Source organism: Falco punctatus (genome assembly GCF_963210335.1).
Source record: "Falco punctatus genome assembly, chromosome: 2".
Taxonomy (NCBI): domain Eukaryota; kingdom Metazoa; phylum Chordata; class Aves; order Falconiformes; family Falconidae; genus Falco; species Falco punctatus.
The window spans coordinates 112,433,180-112,455,272 of NC_137581.1; the positions used below are offsets into that span (position 1 = coordinate 112,433,180).

A 22,093-nucleotide genomic window follows, 5' to 3' on the forward strand; every position below is an offset into this window, starting at 1 on the left:
CCCTGCCCCAGCCCGGGGCCCTCCCAGGGCGCAGCCCCCCAGGCCCAGCCGGCCCCAGGGGGGTCCCCGCGGGGTCCCCAGCCCGGGCTCCTCTCCCCACGGGGCCACGGGCCCTGCCAGGAGCTGCCCCAGCGCCGCTGCCCGCGGGTCACAGCCCCCTGCGGGCACCCCCTGCCCCGGGGGGGTCCTGCCCGGGCTGCGGGGGGGAGCTGCTCCCCCGGGGGCTCCGCGGGCTGGGGGCACGGCCCGCCCGGCCGGGGGCTTCTCCAGGGGCTGCCGGGGGGTCTCTGCTGCGGCGCCTGGAGCCCCCCGGCCTCCTCCTGCCCCGGCCCGGGGGGCTGCGGGGCTGGGGCTCTCGCACGCTCTCAGGCCTCTCTGGCTGCTGCTGTTGCCCTGTTTTTTCTCCCCTTAAATACATTATCCCAGAGGCGCTACCACTGTCATTGATGGGCCCTGGCTCGGCCTCTGCCAGCAGAATGTCCATTTTTGTAGTTCCATTAAGAGCTATTCTCTTCCCAGTACCACTGTTTATTTCAGGTTGTTGCATGTAGCTGTGTGTGATTTCCATTTACTATCATAAAGTTCTTTGGGATGTTGCTTTAGCAAAGCACTTAAGATTTTGAGGGAGAAACATAACTGATCCAATGTCATCTGAGAATCTGTTTACAACAAGGGATGTGTTAGAGCAGGAATTGCATCTGAGCAGTTCTGACTGAGTGCTTCCCTTCATTGCTATTTCAGTCAAGATCACATTCTTTTATAATCAGAATAAAGCTACTTTGACAGGAGGCTGACATCAGGGTGTAAAGAACACAGTGCTTTCAGGCTATCTTTTAATATTTTTAGGCTGCCCTTGAAACGACAAATTTGTTTAAATGCTTTCATTTAATTGTTGCTGGGTTTCACTATGGAGTGTGGCATGGAGAGAGGAGTAATGACATGGTATTGTGGCTGTATATTTAAGTGATAGTCAATGTATCATGTTACTGCTTTAAATATATCAGACTGAAATTTGTTATCAGATTATTTTTATTATAAAATTAACAATAGCAACAAGTCCCTAATTTCCGAACAAAAAATGCAGACAAAATAAGGGCAGATACTCATATTAAAATGCAATGATTTCTATATAAAATTTCTAGGGATGTGCGTGTAAGAGGCACAGATCTCTTTAAGAAGGCTAACAGCGGTACTGCAACAAGAAGAAGCAGTTGAGCTCATGCACACTTCTGCAAATAAAATCCCACTCTATTCCTCTCATGCATTTCATTCATATATTTTCCTCTTATCCTGCCCCGAGGAAGGCAAGATGGCTGAAATACTGGCAGATTCCTGCAGCTGAAAAAACAATAAAATACTCTGTTATTACCAGAAACGTGAATGGAGTGCAGGGCAAGGGGGTGGAGGAACACTTACCTGCTGCTGAGGCCACTGGCTGAACGAGTTTTATACGTTAGTGAAGGGGTAAGACATGATAGGATGTGCATTTCTGAGCTGGGGGGGGGGGATTCAGGTACTGAGATGTGATGCCAAAAAAAAAATAACTTCAAGAGCTGGAATAATGTGCCTGTAACACTGTGGTGCACACTGACACATCTCATTAAAACATATCTAACTGAAAGGAAGGGGAGTTTTCCGATTATCCTTCACATACATTGGTTGGTGTTAAATATACTGCCAAAGCACGACCTTAAAGATAAATTATTTGTTGAAACTTAAAAAATGTATTTGTCATCAGTCGAAATCACTGAAATAAGGGAGAGGAGGATGCACTGGTTTGGTGTCAGTGTGGAGATCAGAACTGAAACTTCCGTCTCAAATGCCGCAGCAGCAAACACGTGGACATATTGTGAGGGGGCTTAAAAGCATAGGGGTATGCTTGTTCAGTTCGGCTGTTCCAGCCAAAGACTCTTCCTGTCCTTGCTGCTGGTGCCCCAGCACTCAGTAACTGGGAGATTAACAGAGCTGATAAAACACAGCTAATTTGCATTTCTGTGTCAATAAAGGAATATTTTCCAGTCCACTCTGGAACGAGATCTCCACCTTTCTCCTGCACCTTGCCTTTCTCCTAGTAACACTTTACAGTGAGCGTTAGATGGAAGGAAAAGTCACTGTTGCTTTGTGGGGTTAGAAATCATAGGCTCAGTGAGCTAAAGTGCCTCCAGACAAGGTCAAACAACAAACTGGGATCCAAAGCAGAAGCAGATGGCATGTTTCTCAGGAGTACATTCAGCACTTTGCAGGGGAGCAGGCCGGTCTCAGTGGGAAACATATTGCTCCTCAGTATTGTGCCTCTCAGTGTTAGTTTCTGTATGAGGGGAAGCGTCAATCAGGATCGAAATGCCCTTCTTATTATTGTGTATATTTGCTTTTAGAAAAGAAGATATCTCTTGGAAGTCTTAAAGATGTACCTTGCTAGCAGAGGCCTGTGTAACCCCTCCAGTGAAAGGAATGAATTGCAAGACAGTGTGGCTCTATAGGGTTCCTTCTTCAATTGTATGACAGTCTTGACTAATAAAGCAGAATAATTTGAATTTTACTGGCATTGCATCCTCACACACACACATTTACTTAGGGGAAGATTTTGAAAATGCTGTCTCCTGTGTTTTCAGTAACACAGACTTCTTCATTGAATTATTCTCCAGGACTCTGAAAGATATTTGGTTCATTTCAGAGTATTTTCTACCAGTTGTTTCCTACAGAATGATTAAGGCAATAACCAAATAAGTCACTTGTTTTCAGCAACTCTTCACTATGTAAACTGTTCCTTGTTCTCTCTCTTTGTAGTTTTACCTGCCTTACAAGATTTATGTGCTAAAATTAAATGGTGCTGCTTCAGTTTTGTGTTCTACAGAGACCTGTGTCATTTTCCACTTTTAGTAGCTGGGAGCTGATGTAGCAGGATGCATTTAGGCTGTTTTCTGAGATAGCTAAAAATAGATATGTTTGATAATATTCCATTATTCACCATGATAGTACCTAAGGGGTTATGCAAAACTTAGGTTTGCTTTCAACTAAATTGGACACTTGTTCACAAGGTGATAACTGTTAATGAGTTATGAGGGTACTGCAATATTAGGAATTATAACTACTAATCATGAATTTAAAAAAGCAATGGTAGCTTTTAAAAAGTTTTATCAAAAGTTTGTGAAAGATCACAAAGGTAATGCAGAAAAAAAGCAATAACAAGCTACCCCTAAAACCATCAATACATTTTTCAAACAGCGTGCAAACTGTATGCGTAGGACTGTGCCCATGTCTGTTCTGTCAATCACCAACCTCCCTTTATTAGTCTTAGATAGAAGATAAACAACAAGACTGACAGCTTTGTGTCCTTTGGCATTTTTGTGTCACCATCACAGAGTAGGAGGGTATTATGTCATCACTCAAGTCTGTCAGGTTTAGTTTAGTCTGCTGTTTGTCTTAACGATTGTTTTCCTCATTTTTTCCTCTAAGTTGATACACGTACCCTGTATAGATTGTATATTGTTGATGTTAACAGAATCCATTTTTCAGATGAGAGATGTCTTTAACTTCAACCATGGAAATGTCACCCTTTTTCCCTGCACACCAAAAGAGAAATTAGAAAAATAAACATCTTCCTCACTCAGTCAGTTCTGGTCTATACAGAACTCTTCATACCTCACACATTCAAATATCAGTAGTATTAATATTACAAGTAGCAAGAACTGAGATGTTTAAAAAAAGTTTTGTTAAGGTAAGTTCATTATGTATGGCTCTCTTGTGGAATCTGTATAGACTTTGACAATGTATGTTGATAACTCATACCCAGTACCTAAGTTTACTTATATCATTTGTTGTATGATGACAGAAAGGAGAATCTAGCCTGGTGTTCGGCTTTTGAAAACAGTCAAGTAGGTGTGGTGAGAGGTTGAAGAGTCAACACTTGGCTTTTGTTAGTGACTTTATCACACGTGACCATTTAATGAAAACCAGTTTTTCCTCATTAAGGAAACAATAGATTGGTTCCACAAAAAGCACTTCTACCTATAGTAAATATCTGCCTCAAATTACATATTCAAACTCTGAGAAATGTACAGAGAGATCAAGACAAATTAAGAGTGGGGTTCTCCAAAGACAACAAGCTGAAGCAGAAGATTTGCAACCAAAACATTAGGAAAAACCTAATGAGGGGGAATAAAGCCTGGACAAGCAACTACAGCCTAAAGAAAGGTATTTAGTGCTTCTTGGGATTCTCTACTCTCTCTAAAAGATGTCATTTAAACTGGGTCAGATCTTCCTCACACTGAAACAGACACAAATGGAAAAACAGACGAGGCTGCTTGGCATAGCCAGTAGCCAGGTGGTTACAGCAATCACTGATAGCGGGATGCATAAGGGAGGGACAAGGTTTTCAATTGCCACAGTCTCTAATAGAAACGAGAAATAAGACCTGTGATCTCCCAGCCTTCTCAGAGAATGCCCTGTCTAGCCACTGTACTTTCTTAATAGGCTTTGCCCACGTCTTCACTTAGTGAATCTATTCCACTGCAAAAATTCACAGCAGGAAAAAAAAAAAAAAAAAAAAAAAGATGAGCTAACAGGTGGGAGACATGGGAGCATAACGTTCAAGTCTTTGCTTCAATTAATGTGTATTTATATGTGTATAGTATGTATTCATACAAAGTAGGACAGTTTCAAAGGAGGCTTTTAATGGCAAATGCCCCAAAGTCCAGTAGCAATGGCATGCAGATGGGCAAGTGAGTTGGAAATTCTGGGTCTGCCCCTTCTTAGGAGGCATTCTAACCAGAAGTTTGGGGGTGACAATGAATAGGCAGGTTTTGGAGAACCACAGTTTGCCTGCAAGAGGAGATCTAGCAAGTTACTCTGATGATGTCTAGCGGGTGAGTTCATGGGTAAAACAAGTGGAGGAGCACCTTCTTTGTGAATTGCCCTGATGCAGACCCAGGATCGACCCCCCATCCTCCACACAGGTAAGTGACCCAGGAGAATTCAGGCAGTTGCCGTTAGGTATTTGTGCATCCGAGACTTGAGCTCAGCAACTCAGCTAGGTACCTGTCGTTGCATGATTGAAGGGTTTCAGCGGTGCCCAAAGATTTTCCTTAGGCACAGGAATTCATGTTTCTGATGTTTGCTATAGTTTTATGTGGTCAGTTCACCCCCAAGTAGAGCTAGGCACTGTTCCTCAATAACTTGACAGAAATATCAGAGACCAAATAACAGTGCAGAGTGCCAGTGAGTTTCCTGGGTATTGTTGTAGTGGCTTTTTGCCATGTCTGTCTCAGCTGCCAAATTTATTCCAGTAGAGATCACCTTACGAGATGATACTTGATTTACATTATCTGATTTGTTCCATAATGGGGGAGATCAGAGCAGAGTCTTTGATTTCATTTTCACAGGGAACAATATATCTTTAATTTTAAAATGGATGATCAGTGCCTACATTCATAGAATAATTCAGGACGTTACTTTGACTACCGCAGTTCACATTGCAGAGCAATACAATCATCATTCCCATCCTGCTTTGTCTGTCACAGTCAGTAATGTTTCATCTAGGCTCATCTATAGCTGTCTTGGATCTAGACAGACACGCCAAGGCCAGATCCTTCAGTAGTTCCACAGTCTTTTACCCCCCTTCCCCTTTTTCTGAATTTAAGCAATCTCCGAGGAACTTTATCCTCTGAAGTTCTCTTGAGGAAGACAGACTGGGGGGGTTGCCTCTTTTTGGCTTTAATCCACTTAATGTTTTATGGCTGTGGGAAGAATTTGCATATGAGAATTTCGTTTTGTCTTCATCCCCTGGAGATCAACCTGGTCACAGACTATGCTAATTATTGGTGTAAAGCTCATGATCTAAATTTTACACTTGGAGCTTCCCTGTGCTCTCTTACAGAACTTTGCAGTGCCATTGCATTAGTGTTAATCCATGTAGTGCTGATTACCCTTCTTCTCCTGGCTCTAAAGTGAAATCTGCCGGTCCTCTTAAATTGATAGGATTGTCGTTTTCTGTGCTCCAACTGTTTGATTGCTGGGCTTTTTTTCCCCCTTTTTTGGGGGGAGGTGTGTGGGTGGGAGGGGGTCTTTTATTCTGTTTTAATCTATCAGTGTTTGGTGATACTTTCCAGGATTCAACTAGAGAACATTAAATCTTCAAAGACAATTTCAAATTTAGGAAAGCTGAAAGTATCAACTCTGAGCATTTTTCTACAAAACAATTGTGTTTTTTTTAAAAAAATGCAGATTTTTAATTGAGGGTTATTAAGTGCTGCATGATTTGATTATTTCCCCCCCTGCTCTTAGAATGGACCTCTTGGAAATAAAGTAATCCAGTACGATTCTTGGCTATCAAGCCTACAGGGTTCCAAAGCATATTCAATAAGTCAGCACTTACAGACACTTCATAACTGCACCTTTAATAACTGGATTATAGAACTAATTTTTTTGTCTACTAGGGATTTTATTAACTAGATTTTTTTGCCTCCAGATGAATCCTGGTAACATCATGGGATTGCTGTTCTGAGGAGGAAGCATTTTAAATTCCTAGCTAGCAGTAACATCCATTCTCAATGAGGAAATTAACCCTAGGTACAGAGGTAATTTATTGGGCTTTTCAGTAACCCTGAAGGTGTAAACTGCCAGAGCTTCCAAAACTCTGTTGTTGTTATTACTGACCATGATGCTGTAATTCAGTGTTGATGCAAAAGTTTTCTTGGGGAGCTGAAGCTTGTGATATCCTCTAAGGAGCTAATGCAGCTGAGAACAGATCACAACCACCTAGAGCGTGATCCTGGAGCATGAGAGCGCTCATCCGTGCATACTCACCACCAAAGTCTGGCAGGCTTCCGTCTCTCCAGCTTCTCCCTTTCTGTTGTTCTAACTGCACACATTTTCAGTGATGCAATCAAAGGGGTTTAGATTTGTTGTGCTGCAAAAAGACATGTTAATGGGAGGCCCTGCTCAGAACAGCACTCATTTCCAGAGGGCATCACATTAATCTGTCAGCATTTTAGCAATACCAGGTAAAGACTTGTCTCTATGGATGGATAGTCCTCAAGCAGTTGTCTTCAGTACAGTTCAGCAGAGTGCTATTCAGGATATCAGTTGTTCGTTATAAGAAAGCAATTTAAAAGCCAAAAAGGAAGAGAGGAATGCTTGGAAATGATGGAGGTTTTTTGTATGTTTGTTTTTGGGTTGGTTATTTTTAGGTATTATGATACAGCTTTTGCCTGTATGAATCAGAGAATCATAGGCTAGCTGAGGTTAGAAGGGACCCCTGGAGACCATGTGGTCCAACCGCCCTGCTCTAGCTGGGTCAGCCAGAGCAGGTTGCCCCAGAAGATGGTGTCCAGTCAGGTTTTGAATATCTCCAGGGATGGAGACTCTATAATCTCTCTGGGCAGCCTGTGCAGGTGTCTAACCACCCTTAGAGTAAAATAGTTTTTTCTATGCTTAAGTTAAATTTCCTGCATTTGAATTTGTGTCCATTCTCTTTTGGCCTGTCAGTACACACTACTGAGAAGTGCCTTGCTCCATCTTCTCAACTCCCCTCATCAGGTATTTATCAACATTGACGACATCCTAAGCCTCCTCATCTCCAGGGTGAACGGTCCCAGCGCTCTCAGCTTCTCCTTATATGATAGATGTTCCAGTCCCTTAATCGCTTTTGTGGTCCTTTGTTGTACTCGTTCCAATATGTCCCTGTCTCTGTTGTACTGGGTGAGCCCACAACTGGCCAAAAGAGTTCAGATGTGGCCTCACCAGTGCTCAGCAGAGGAGAAGGATCATCTCCTTAGACCTGCTGCCACATTCTTCCTTATATGGCTCAGGATGCTGATAAATGTAAAGTAATTTAAATTCAGTTGTTACATTTTTGCACTTCTGTTACAGAAAAGATGAAGTGTACCTTGGGGTTTACATTTTTAAATACAAATAAATGAATTATTTTTATGTACTCTTCCCATTTAAAGAGTTACTAATGAGTATTCCAGATGTATATTTCATATGCAGTTGGTTTAGCCCATTCTTATTTTCTAATTTCTTTTGGGTGGCCTCATTCTTATAGAGAAATTATGTATCAAACAAAATTGCTTACTACAGAAAATGGGAGCATTGTTACTAAGAGGGATGTCAACAAGTTTTTCTATCAATTAAAGACTGATGGAGATAAGAAGAAGAGACTAGATGGAGGAACAAATTAAGTCAAAGACAGCTTATTCCAAGGTTTTCTGACAACCACATATATGTGCAGTCAGGAAAGATTTCAAAGAAAAAGAAGGAAGGAAGATGAAGAGTAAGAGGAATGAAAAATGAGGAAAGATGGGATCACTGAGGCAGGACAAATACTGTCAGTTGGGAGGTGAACATACATTGAGTATACTAAAGGCTGTTACAGGGGAAAGAAATTAAATATACAATTTAATTTAGTAAGTTTTGGTTGAAGAATTTGGAAACACTGATTAAAGAAGGGCAAGAGGAGGATCTGAGGAAAGCATCAAACTTGGCAAACAGTTTGCAAGCAAAACGGAAATCAGAAGAAAAAGTGCTGCTTTTGTCAAAAGTGGTAGTGTTAAAATATCATTGTATACCAGAGGAAGTATATTTGATATCTGGAATTTTTCCAGAACTGTTGAGTCTACCAGGACTTGTGTAAGATGGGAAAGGAGATTCATGTGTATAGACAACAGGTTTATTTTTCTAAAAACTTTTTAAAATAGAGGTCTTAAGTTTTGTGCCTGGAGAATAGGGAAAAGAAGATGAATGCTAGGTAAAAAGGAGTTAAATGATCAGCTCTGAAGTGAAGAGCAGAGAGAGAAGGAGGAATCAAGGACACAGTATAATTAAAAGATGGGCTATTATAACTTAGATATCAAAAACATTCATGTATCCAGTGTTGCAGATTGTTACTGCAGCACTCTTTATTACATCTGATGCTGTGAACATATTATCATCCAAATGTGCAATTAATGTCCTTTGACGGGCACTTTGTCGACAAGCCCAAGAAAGAGTACGGTAACAATCACTGTCCTGAAGGCCAAATACCTTTGCTTATGCCATGTCTCAGACAGCTTGTGAAGCAGAATTGGAAGTTACTCTTGATCCATTATATATGATTCAGTAGTACACAGTAAATACAGAAATTCTTCTTAGACTGTATCTCCAATACTCAAGTGATTTACCGTCTATTAAAAATAGCCACAAAAATCAGTCAACATTGAAACAACTTCTTGCATTTTTAAAATATTCAGTGCTACCTTTTGTATGACACACAAATCTATCTGTCAAAAGTAACAAACTGAAGACAGGTTAGTTATGGTGGTTTCTTAGTGAACCTTCAGACTATACCAGTTAAGAAAAGTGCAGTATGAGAACCAATATAATTAATCATCCGTTGCAAGTGTGAAGGGTAAGTAGCATTCTCTAGCTATGAAGCTGTAAATGGTAGTTACTCTGTGTATTTGCTTTTCAAATTAATGTCTTCAATCCTGTATCTACTGCTATAATTTCAACTGCAGAAACAACAAACCAGAGGAATATTTTTCCCCAACTCTTAAAAAAGAAAATGCCTTCAATAAATATTTGAACGAAAAAGCCAGTATGCAGTCAGCTGTTTTTTGTCTATACATATATGTTAAGCGTGGACAGGTTTCTTCTAGTATACTCAAATATATCTGATGTATGTGAATGGCCCCAAAAGTGTCAGATATTGGGGATAAATGCTACCAATGGTAGCATGATTCTACACTTCTGTTACTGTCAGTAACTGTTAATTCATGGTAGAGTTTTTGTTCAGTGCAGCTGTTAGTACTTAGTATGCCATTTATGCCATTGTATGTCAAATATTTGTTTTATTTTTCCAAACAGTATTCGGTAGTGCTTGATGAATATGTCTGGCCGCCACTCTGGACTCCAAATATTGTATGGCTGCACTTCTGAAGCCACCACCTTCTTGGAATATAGCTGCGCAAAAAGTGTATTTGCACAAATGTAGATATGTAGATTCTTTACCCCCAAAACATCTAGAATAAAAAAATCACAGAATGTTTCACATTGGAAAGGACCTCTGGAGGTCACCTAGTCCAACCTTATTCTCCCACTATGTCCAGTTAGACCAGGTTCCTCAGAAAATTAGAGATCTAGAAAGTTCTGCTGCCAAATTTTTCTTTTGAATTTGGATTAAGTTCATGATTTGCTGCTTCTTCATGATAAAATTCCCAAATTTCTCAGCCTCTCCTTGTATGAGAGATGCTCCAATCCCTTAATTATCTGTTTTGATCACCATTTCTCACTAATAGTTTCTTTCACAGCGCACCTGCATCTGGAAAACTAAGACAAATCCCACAAAAGAGGAAGCATCTATGTACTTGTAGTTCAGAGGCAGATTGTGTGCTGTTAGGCTATATGGGAGACATCATAAAACTTTAAAGGGCTCTGTCAGAAAAGATGTTGAAACCACCAAAGAGCTTTCTGAGAATCCTCCCTGGAATTGCACTCGTCTCAGATGTCTCCTGATACTTTGTTCCGTATTTCAATTCCCTAGATAATGAGATCTGTGAGTCATCACTAGCACCACTAATATCTTCAGTATTGACATATACATTAGTGGTTGACTCTACGTTGGTACTGGAATCAATTGGTAGATTGATTGCAGATAGACTTATCAATCGTTGATGATTTCTTTGCTGTTTTGTTCAGGTTCTGAATATTTTCAGGGCAGTGACCTGTTCTTAATTGGCCTCTGGAGGAAGCTATCTTGCTCCACTAACTGCAGCAGGAGTTCAGGGAGTCTGACTTCATAATGTAGTTAGGACATATGAGTATTCCTACTGCATGTCTGGCCAATGTAGCCATCTGCTACAGGAAGAATGATGTTAATTCATGTATCTACATGAATGATCAAGAAGTGCAGAAAGAACAGACACATATTATACCTGTTCTCACTTAGAAAGCAATCTCTCTTTGTTCTTTAATAAGTGAGAAAGTCTTTCCAAACCCTGCTGAGATAACACATTTGAACAGGACTGCACTCTTTAGAAATTAGAAGGCTGTGACTTTCCAAGAAATAAGAAGCAGTACCGTAAACATGACTCTGCTGTGAGTGTTACTTATTCGTGCCACTAAAAGCATTTTCAGTATGATGGGATCATTGTTTAGCTAGTGAATGAGCAGAGCTGTAATGTCACCATCTACAAGGTTAGAGGAATATAGGTATAATTCAGTTCTACAGCTTCCTTAAGACATGGTCAGCTGCAGACATGTATGAAAAGCATATTGCACATGGGCAGATTTGAGGAGAAACTGAATTTCCAGTAGTGCTGAGTGTAAAATTTGGTGGAGTTGTTCCATGTTCCCTACCTTTAGGATTCCTTGCACCCAAAGGTGACTAAAGCCAGTGCATGAAGGTCACCAGCAATGACTGTAAAGAGCAGTCTCTTAAAGAAAAAAAGTGAGTGCACTGTAACTGATGTTCTTTAAAATATGTACAATGTTTTGGTAGAGCTCTGTGCTGTTCGGCTAGACATTTTTTAATACCTATACAAGCTTAAATCTGCCTTGGTCAGCGATCATTCAAGTACTGTTAACACAATTATTAGTATCAGTATCAGTAGCATGAGCAGAAATTACCTGGTCTGGTCTGCACAGAAGAGCAAACTTAGAAATCTGCGTACCTTTGTTTTAGTTTGCAAGAGGATTAGTATTTATCTATCCCTTCTACTTCAATAAGGTCTTTATCTTATATTTCTCACTTACGAAAAACTATCATTTAGCCTGAAACTTACTGTTTTTTCAGTATTACCCTCAAAATTATAGAAAAAAAAATTAATTTATATTAGTATTTTCTTAGGCAGGTGTGGACTGTTATTACAGCCCTCTATTGTATTATTTGCATTTTTGTAGTATTACTTATGCAGTAGTATTTCATTGATAGACCTTCAGAAATTACCTTCCCAACTGAGAGCCTCTTTCTACCTGTAATTTACATTATATGACACAGTATGATGTATGCAGTTTTGGAATATTGTAGCATTATTTTTTCCTTTTACCATAATTGCCAGGATCAGTACAACCCAGAATAGGATTCATCTTTTTAGAGTGGTTCTGAATTTGAACATAATAGTTAAAGAATTTCCTCTTTAATCCTCAGAGCTTCTGTCCTGCATTACTGCTTTCAAAATACCAGTCTCCAACTCGGTATATAAGATTACCAATTACTTTTATCTATTGAATCTCATTTATTTTAATTCTGTCCATTTCTAACCTTGCCAGATCATTTTGCAATTTTAATTTTTGCAGCTGCACATTTGAGAAGTATGATTTTTAAAGATTTTTCTAGGGTACCATGCTGTGGCACATGTCCAGTTGCATTAGTATAATAGGAAATCTTGTAATTCCCCATTGCAGAAGGAACCAGATGAGCAGACCTTGTAAGATGACATTTCATCCCGACTAATGTGGTTCTTGCTTTAGTTTTGGAGGTACAGTTAAACGTTATCCCAATGCAATAAAACAATAAAGCATCTTCGTAGGTCAAAACCTGTATGTTTTGGAAAGATTTGAAACTTAAATTTCTTTTGTGAAAGTGTGGCAGCCCTCATCCTTCAGACAATAAATGTCATCCTTATGATTCTCAAAAGCAAGCAGAACATAAGTGCAGTGCCTCTCTAATGCCAGAAGCAGGCATTATAAACACTCTAGAAGGCAAGTTCTTTTTTTACATATTGCCATGTTTCTTGAATGCTCTGAAAAAGAGACAAACTGAAGACAATACAGAAAATTATTGTGGAAGAAAATATAGCTCAGTGCAGAAAATCTGGTATGCAGGAAAGTTTTACCATATTTATTCCATTCATGAAGGGCATATAATCGTCCTGGCCTTCTTTTGTTAGTTGGCAACAGTTGGTGAAACCTCAATTGGCAGATGTGTTCAAGATTGTAAGTCACTGTAAGTCACCTTAAACTGTTTTCATTCCATCCAGACTGCAGGAAACGGCAAATTGTTTCACTGAAGAAATTACCTTGCAGTTTGGATCTTCTTCGTAAAGCATCTAAGATTGTTCTTTAAATACAGCCCACTCTGATAAGTAATAGCTAACGGTGTAGGGACAGGTTCTGGATCCCCAGTGCTTTGGCCTTTTCAAGATGAGCACAGAGAAGATGCCTCTGTTAGTGAGACAGTCAGAACCTCTTCTAATGAAGGGAGTTTGCTGTACTCCTTGACATATGCATTATCCAATGTGCAAAAAATCTGAAAAAGATAAAAAGGAGAAAGCAGCTTGCTGCTGAATGTTGTTCTCTAAGCTAATCAAATATTTCAGCAGTATTTCTCAGCTAAAGCCATCTAGTCTTTGCTTATTATATTGCAAACCAGAGCATAAAGTAGAAGCTGACCAGATGATTAGAGATAGAAGAAGTATATTCCTATTGACCCCATTGTTTCTTCCTTTTGATTACCAAGTACTTTAGAAGGGTTCAAAGAGAAGTAGAAATGCACTGGAATTAAAGTAAAACTAATCTCTAAGGATTGTTATGTCATTCTTCCATTTCAAACATGTTACTTATCATCCTCAGTGATGACCTGGATTTATTAAGTACATGAATGGGTTGGGAAATTCAGTGGAGTTGAAGTATCCACAGCATCTGAGTGACACAAAACTGTGAAAGATGCTGTTTGGAATGTCTCTTTGAACTCATCTATGTTACTAATCACCTTCCTAATGGGGGAAAAAAAATCATTATGTATCTGCAAATTGGCCAGATTACTGTTCCACACCCAATTAGCCAAAGATCTGTCCCCAGTATTGTGACCTTCAGTTTTTGTTACTTCCTCTAATCTTACTTACAAATGATGTCACCTTTAAAGGACTCCAACGGTACATGCATCAGCCAATCTAATAGGTTGCATAGAAACTCCTAATGTATTTCCACGAGCTTTTCTGTCTACATTAGCATTACCTGTGCAAGTAGATTAAATTTCAATGTTTCTGTCCCAGTACTGAAATCTATATCTCTTGACTGATTAGGAGTTCATCTATCTTTCTGACCTTTGGACTCCATTGGAATCATGACCAGGTAGTTATAAGAGCAAAGGTAGTAGTTTCACAGCTGCAATGCTATGGACTACATTTCCAGTGAGTGGAAATGGGGTGAGGCAGACGTGGCCTCACCACACACATAAAACAGAAATAGAAAACGTGATTACTAAATATCCACACTTCTACCTAGCCTTGTATGCCTCCTTGTATGAAAATAATCAAATTGCATGACTAGAAAGAAAGAGGAGGGAAAAGGATTTTCTTTCCACATACAAATAATTAAAAAGTTTGAAAATATTTGGAGTTCACATACCATGCAAGTAGCTACTAGATAGGTTAAGCATCAGTGTACTAACTGCATATCAGTTGGAAATGGGCAAACTGGTAGTACGGTAACAAACCAATGTGTACATGATTTTTTTAAAGGGCAATTAAATGTTTTGATAAGAAGTATGAAGGCTTAGAAGACTAAACACAGAAGAAAATAGTAGTTTGGGGGTTTTTTCCATTTACTACCCTTCCATCTCTTTTTTTCTTGCTGTGGTGGTCGTCTGTAGCCTGACAGATTTTGATGTACAACTATAAGCGAGTGCTGTAGATCATCCCTGTGGGCATCTTGGTGTATTGAATTGATTAGGGACAAAGCAAAAGGCCTTCTCAAGTATATTGAAGTATATCTGGAAACACAATATACATTCATTGAAAACTAATTCACATTTGATGATGGTACTGCATTCAGAAAGTTACAACCTGAAGATCAGAGGGATTTTTTCAGTTTCTTAAGTATCAAATTTCTGGGACTTTAGAACAACCTGTAGAGCATCAGAAATTCTTCTGGTTCCAGCTATTGGTTACATTATTCCCAAGACAGAGGGAACAGCTCTAACATGAGGAAGAAAATTTTCTTGAGTGAATCCCAGGGTGGCAGCATATGTCAAGTTAGTATTGTCAAAACATCTGCAAATTACTCTGGAGGATTTGGGGGTTTTGTTGTTTATTTCTTCCTCATTCTTCAAGTATAAACCTCAAAATACTATTAAGATATAGTCTTTTTAAAGAAATTAGATTAAAGATGCTGCCCTCTGGCTACTACATCTAACAAATCCAACTGCCTTTTATGAATGCCAGGATGAAACGTGGATTTTAATTTTTTTTCCATGACACTGTATTTTTAAGTTTATTTCTCTCTTTGATATAATTCCTATTGCAAGATTTCACTACATGACTACATGTGATGATTGTATTATTTTTTGCAAAAAGTAAAGTGCAGGTTTTTGTGCTTGTGAACCAGACCACCAGTTTGTTGCAATGGTTGTCAGTCTCAACAATTGCTAATTAATGCAGCTGAAACACTGCATTAATACTAAAATTTACTCATAATAACCTAAACTATGCAAATTATCAAGGTTACTTGTTTCTGTCTCAGAAAACATTCTGAAAGGAAATCTTTTCCACAGAAAAAGAGAATGACAGGTAAAATAAATGAAGTGTGTCTGCTTAGGAACAAGTATTTTATGCATAATTATTTCACACTTTGCAAACTAATTACATCATATGTGCCTGGGAATTACAGAAAACTGAAATAATGTACTTAGGGCATATTGGAATTTATTATGCAATTATATTTTTTGTTGCATTTTATGTTTTTTATAAGCACTTACAATGTAAGAATCCAGGAAGGAGACATCAGTGGTGGTATACTTTATTACTCTTTTGGCACAGGTGTATTTTCCAGAAGTCAAATATATATTCTGCTTCTTTAGCCGTTTTCTGGCATCTCTGTAACATGCAAAAATTCTGGTATTTCAAGCCATTGATAAGGTAATGATTCGGGAATGTAGGTCAGGAAGAGGCCAAAAAGGTGTATTGGGCTTCTAAGAAAGTGAAATGGGGATTAAAAAAAAAAAAAGAAAAAAAAAAAATAACTTCCAGAGAAGGTTCTGAAAGAGCAGGGAGAGTTAGGAGTGAGGCTAGGAAACCATGCAAGTCCATTGAGCATGGAGCTGGCTGAGTCTTTAAGGACAAAGCTTTCTTTTCTGTGCTCTACCTGGGCTGTCTAGTCATTGCCGCAGTGCAACTAATAAATAGTTTTCAGAAACTACCCATGGAATACAAATGCAGCGATAAGTACAACCTTCTTAAAAAGTGGAGGAATAAATACTGTCACCTGAGTACAGTATAGAAGCTGTATTTTATTACGAGACACATTAAAAAGAAGCTTGGTGTCTCCTGTTAGCTTCTGCGGGGAGCCAGAAATATTTACTACTGTTTGTATTGAGCAACCCACAGACATTTCAGCATATAGAAAGTCTGTTTAGTGTGTACCAAACTCCAAATTCTTGCAGAATGTCCCCCCAGATTCTTGCAGAATGTCCCCATACATGTTCTACTGTTTGGTTTTTGCTGTTACTTAAATAAGAGAGAACGTTCTGCATTTCACTTTATGGTTCTTTATTTAAACTATTATAGCAGAGCCTCGAGTAGGCTTGAACCTTGTGGTGAAATTGCCCGGTTTTGGGGCAATTCTCACTTCAAAGAAAGAGCGGTCAAAAAGCTTACAGAAAGCTTTTGAAGTTCATGTCCGTTAAACAGAGAATAATAAACTAGATGAGATCACTCTTTAAACAAGTAGAACTCAGGTCTTATGAAAGAGATTGAATAGAGAGTATTGTAAATAAATCTCCTTCCCATCCACTAGCTCCTTGAGGAGTATGTCTTCTCCTTGAAGCTTTTGCTTGCCAGTTGAGACCTATCAGTAGCTGGCTTCTGTTCAGGCTCCACGGGCTTCTTTCCTCCAGCAACCAGGCTTGGCAAGGGTTTACCTTCTGCCACACGCAAGACCCCTGCTCCACTCAGTTTCCATGCCTGGAGATTGCCAGCTGGCTGGAAGTACTCCTGGCTTCTCCAATGCTGTCAACTGTTCATTTGCTGTCCAAGGAAGGAGCAGCCATCCTCTCCCAGAAGGACCCCTGCCCCAAGGTGCGGGAGCCAGAACTAGACAGTTAGCCACCTTTGTTCTGATCTAACTTTACCCTTTTAGCAAAATATACCTGACGCAGAAAACAGAAACAAACCAGTTCTGGCATCCATCACAGCCATCGATTTCGCGAGAGGAAATGGTGTCTTTCTAAATAGATATAGATACTGATATAGTCGTAGATGTAGGAATACATTTTGAAAGTAAAATTCTAAAAAGATTCCATGTAAGCGCTAGCCTTCTCTATGCAATAGCAGAGTTTTCTCACTGGTTTGCTCTCAAATCTGCATTAGACAGGAAATCTTACAGTTTGAATTGATTTGGAACTTGGGTTTGAAATTGACGGCACAGATAATTAATTGCATTTAGACTTAGCACTTATAGAAATGCTTCTGACAAACAGCTTTCCTGCAAAGGAGTATTATGTTGGTGCTCTTTGCAGCACTGTTTTTTTTCAAAGGCTCAGTGTTGGTATTTTCATTACTATTTCTTTCTGTTCTTCCAATAAAAATTCACTCCAGGCTGAAACATGGAACATCTGATCCTAGGCCTTGGTCAGTGGTTGTTTTTACCAGTTTTCCAGAAAACTGATTGAACTGAGGTTTCTATTTTGTACAAAGGTTAAAAATGGTGTGGAGGGGAGGAAATGAGGGAGGGGAGCAATAGGAATGTAGCTGATGCAGGTGGTTTGTATTTCACTTGGGGTTTTTTCTACAAGTAGGATCTAAATGGAAAATTTGTGTTCTAGTGGAGTTAACTGCCGTTCTGTTTAGTGCATGAAATTCTGCACATTGTCCCATCTATAGGAAAATATTTCGACTGCTACATAAATTTTTATCATGAGACAGTAGCAATTGAAAATTATAAGAAAGTAAAATACGCTGTAGGATGATATACTGCATTACTTTTAAAATAATTTCTGATTAAGATGAGGCAAAAGTCACCACTTTCAAATTATGGGGTGCTGAGGTTTTTTTGTAATTCCTATGCTGTTCTCTAAATTGTATGTATGGGCGTGGTAGTAATCAAACCATTTAGAAGCACTGGGTCATTTTGAAAATATTTTTTTTGAAAGGTCAGTAATGTGAAATAAACTACCATTCTTATGTCTGCTCAGTTTGCATCTGACTAGAATTGAAAAGCTGAGAAATGAATTCTGAGTCCCCATCTACTACTTCCTCAAAGATAGCAACAGCTTCACTGTTGTGAGGACTTTTGGCTAGTAAAGCCACAGTCATCAGCTTTGCCTGCTATTCTGGGTTGGTAGAAGCTTGCTTCTATGTGTTTTTTGTTTTCTTGAGCTTGTTTTTCTGGGCTGTTTTGTCGGCATATTGGTATATACATGGCTTTTCATTTGGTGGCTTTTGTTTTGCTTGCTTCTTTGCATTGACGTTGCACCTATTTTCCATCATCATGTGCATTTTATATTATATACTACATAATTATTTATTTCTTGCTGTTGGTGGCCAGCAGATGTCTCGGTTATGTTTGGAATGTGTCCATTACACACAATCGCAGTCACTTCGATGTGCCTTGGAGCAGTTTGTGGCATGCTTGTGTGTTAGGACTGCTTAAGCTGTCACCTTTCAGTTGTCTGACCCTGCAGAGAATAAGTCAAGCTTTAGCTGTCCTACCCTAAAATAACCAGCAAATTCAGCTTGAGTTCACTGTAAAGAAACCTGAACAGTAGCTTTAGAAGGCAGCAAGTTCAAGTGACGTTTTTGCTGAATCTTCATTGTAGCTACTTATTTCAGTGTAAATCTTCCTGCATTGACAACACTTGGAAAGCCTTGCAATGGGGCAGAAACATGTAGATATAGTAGCAAAAGAACCATGGTAAAGCTTTGCTTTTATCGTTGGCAGATATAAATGTGAGGAGAAACAAATCTATGAGCCTTTAGGGACTTCAGAAAGCAGCGAGTGAGAGCATCATTAGGGACTTGAACACCTTGGTTATTCTCACAAATCAAAGCATAGCTCTCCCAGTAATTATAATATTTTATATTTTAGTTTTGGCTTTCAGAGGCTTACTGTAAAAATAGACTCACTGACGATTCAAATACTGTCATGTCAAAGATTTGAATCTAGAGGTATACAGCAAAACTTTCTGAGTTACAGAGGGGTTTTTTTATTGTTCGCTTAGGAGAATTATGTCATTGACTTACTTATGATACTAGTATTTCTGTGCTGTGGAAAGACTTGATTAATATATGTAGATTCCTGAAACAGCTTTAATACAGAGAAATTTAATGTTTGGAAATGTTTTGACTGTTTTTCAGAAGAAAATGTGGGTTACTCTAAATATAACCTTTAAAATATTTAAAAGTTTAAAACATTAGCTAAAGTGACATTTTGAATTTAAGTAAATCTACCTATTCCTCTTCCCTCAGTGGTTTCATGCAAAGAAAATCTTGCTAGGAAGGATATTCTGATAGAAGATGAGTAAAGTAAAGCCACTATACTCAATTACCTGAACTCTTTAAATGTATTATATATGCATGCAGAAGTAGAACTTTCAACATATTCATGATAAGAAATACCCTTACAGCATTCCAGAAATCTGATGTTCCCATTCAATATGAGTAGTAGCAGATGTAAGAAAAATCTATAGGCAAGCTATGCAGTGCTAGACTTCTTACCTGCAAAAAGTTTGTTACTAGAAAAAAAGGGATTCTCAATATTCACCCACATTGATAAATACATGAAAGAAAAAATGGATTTAGGAAGGAGTTATTTTAGACGCTGTACAAAGCTGCTAGGGGGCAGAAATCAAAGTCAGTGTTAGTATTTTTAGGGGAAGGTCAAAGGTAACTAAAGTTCCTTAGTTTCTAGATTGATATACAAGGCAGTAAGCTATTCAAAAACTTGCTGGACTCTTGTACTTTACTCCACAGAGAAAGCAAACTACTATGCATAAAGACAACTGTGTCCATACCCCTGTATTCTAGGGTGTGATTTCACTAGGCTACTCATAGAGTCTCTTGTACAATATACCATGCTTTGTTAACGTCCTGTTTCCTACCTTATGACATGATTTTTTGTTTTTCAGCTCTGAGGGACAACAGAATTGAGTTGGTCCGAGCCTCATGGCATGAACTGAGTATCAGTGTCAGTGATGTGTCTCTGTCGGATGAAGGGCAGTACACCTGCTCTTTATTTACTATGCCTGTCAAGACTTCCAAGGCTTTTCTTACTGTTCTCGGTAAGTATAAAGAGCTGAGCATAAAGAAGCAAGTGTTAAACTTCTCAGGCTTTGGAAAATTATGATAAGAACAAAGTTTTCTAAAGCTTGGCAGAAGATAAATGTAAATGTCTGATCTTGTTTCCCTGAAGTTTATTGTTTCATACTGCTGTGCTGAAAAATAACATGCCTCTTACTATTTGCACTGTGGCAGGATAATGAATTAGGGACCACACAAATACCACTGTATGAGTGCTCCATAAAATGGACATAACCTCTACATCCCAAGCACCAGAAGTGCGAAGAAGGTGCATGTGTTCATCTCCTAACAATGTATTGTATAGGGCAAAGGGGAGAAAATCAGAGAGCATGAAATCAAAACGGGCTTTAGAGCTTTATTGGTTTTCCTTAGCTGTGCATTTTCTTGGCTCATTCTGCTTCGTTTTTTCTCTATAAAGTGCGTATCTTCACTGGGTTTGCTGCTGCTTCTATGCTTTATCCTCTAAATGCTCTGCTGTTTTCCCCAAAGGTTATAGATACACATAGAAAAGCAATAGATTTTGAGAGATGCCCAGGAAATAAAGTTTCTGCTCGAAGCTTTATATGATTCTATGAATGTCAGTAGCCCAATCAGCTGAAATTGCTATAGTTCATTGAAACACACCTGCGTACCTAAGAGGTTATATGATTTTACAGATTGATTTTTATTCTTTTCTCCTTTTTCTGTCCCTGAACTTGCTTCTTTCTTTCGTTTTGTTTTATTTTTATACGTAGACAGGCAGACAGATGAATTTAATAGGACTAATGTAAGATGTTCTCTGTGCCAGTAATATTCACATTAATCCAGCCAGGGAATTGGTTTTGTGCATAGGATATGAAATATGTCTCCCTTTTAGTCCCTGTGAGACTATTTTACAAAAATCCTCACGAGTTTGCCATTAAGGACAAAAAACACCCACTCAAAGCAGAATATTCTGCAATAACAACTGCCTACCTTTGGTCTTTACTGTAGGGAGGCATCTCATGATCTAAACAATAGATGAGTAGACCAGTTCAACCTTTTAAATGGCAGAAAGACATAGGAAGGTGTTACAAAGATAAAAAAAGATCTAGACAATATTCATTAACCAAAGTAGCTTAATCTTTCACAGTTCTTTTAGTTCTACCTTCATTTTGGGGAAGCATTTCATGAAATTTTCCAACATCAGCTACTAACCTTCCCAGAAGGCAAGCTGCAAGCTTTAAGATGCCTGTCTTTTTTTTGTCTGTCTTTTTTTTTTTTAAATTTTGTTTTTGTAACTTTCTATTTCAAATTAACATTGTAAACTCTTTGACCACTTTCTATCTGAGAAGAGGTTATTTCCCATTGAAATGTAGTACATCTTTCAATCAATTAAACTATCCTTTTATGTACTAATAACCTCTTTATTGACTGCTTCTTTATGGATTAGAATATTTAAGTGTCAAGGTATTATAGTAGACATCATTTTGTGTCCTGAAAGAGAGGAGTACATTTATTACAGAAATGTACTATGTTATAGGGACTGCTGCTTGGGTTTCATGTACATAATCTCTCATTTTGGAAAAGAGATGTAAACAAACCAAATTGTGAAATACAGGGCACAGGGTCAATTACTGTGGCTGGTCTCTTTTTCTAGCCACAAATATGAACACATCAAAGTGCTGCAGATGCAAGTTACAACAATGACATTTGCAGAGAATTTAAAATTATGGTTGTCAGGATCACTTTAAAATAAGTTATTCTTGTGTTTTCAGTAGTCCAATGGATTTATACAAGTAGTGATCATATTTTTCCCCATTATCTTCTCTATTTTTTTTTTTTTAATTTTCCATGGTTCATTGAAAAACAACTATTTCCAAATTTAATATTACATGTATAGTATGTCATGATCATATGACCTC

At 38.6% G+C, this 22,093-nt stretch overlaps 1 protein-coding gene across 3 annotated transcripts in view; it reads left to right on the forward strand.

Annotated features, from left to right (window-relative positions):
* The window catches only part of CADM2 (cell adhesion molecule 2), a 689,497-nt gene that overhangs the window by 536,631 nt on the left and 130,773 nt on the right, over window positions 1-22,093 (forward strand). For all 3 annotated transcript variants that reach the window (XM_080376574.1, XM_080376575.1, XM_080376573.1), the window contains one exon: window positions 20,039-20,191. In XM_080376574.1, coding sequence (XP_080232700.1) covers window positions 20,039-20,191 — 153 coding nt within the window. The remainder of the gene's footprint in view (window positions 1-20,038; window positions 20,192-22,093) is intronic.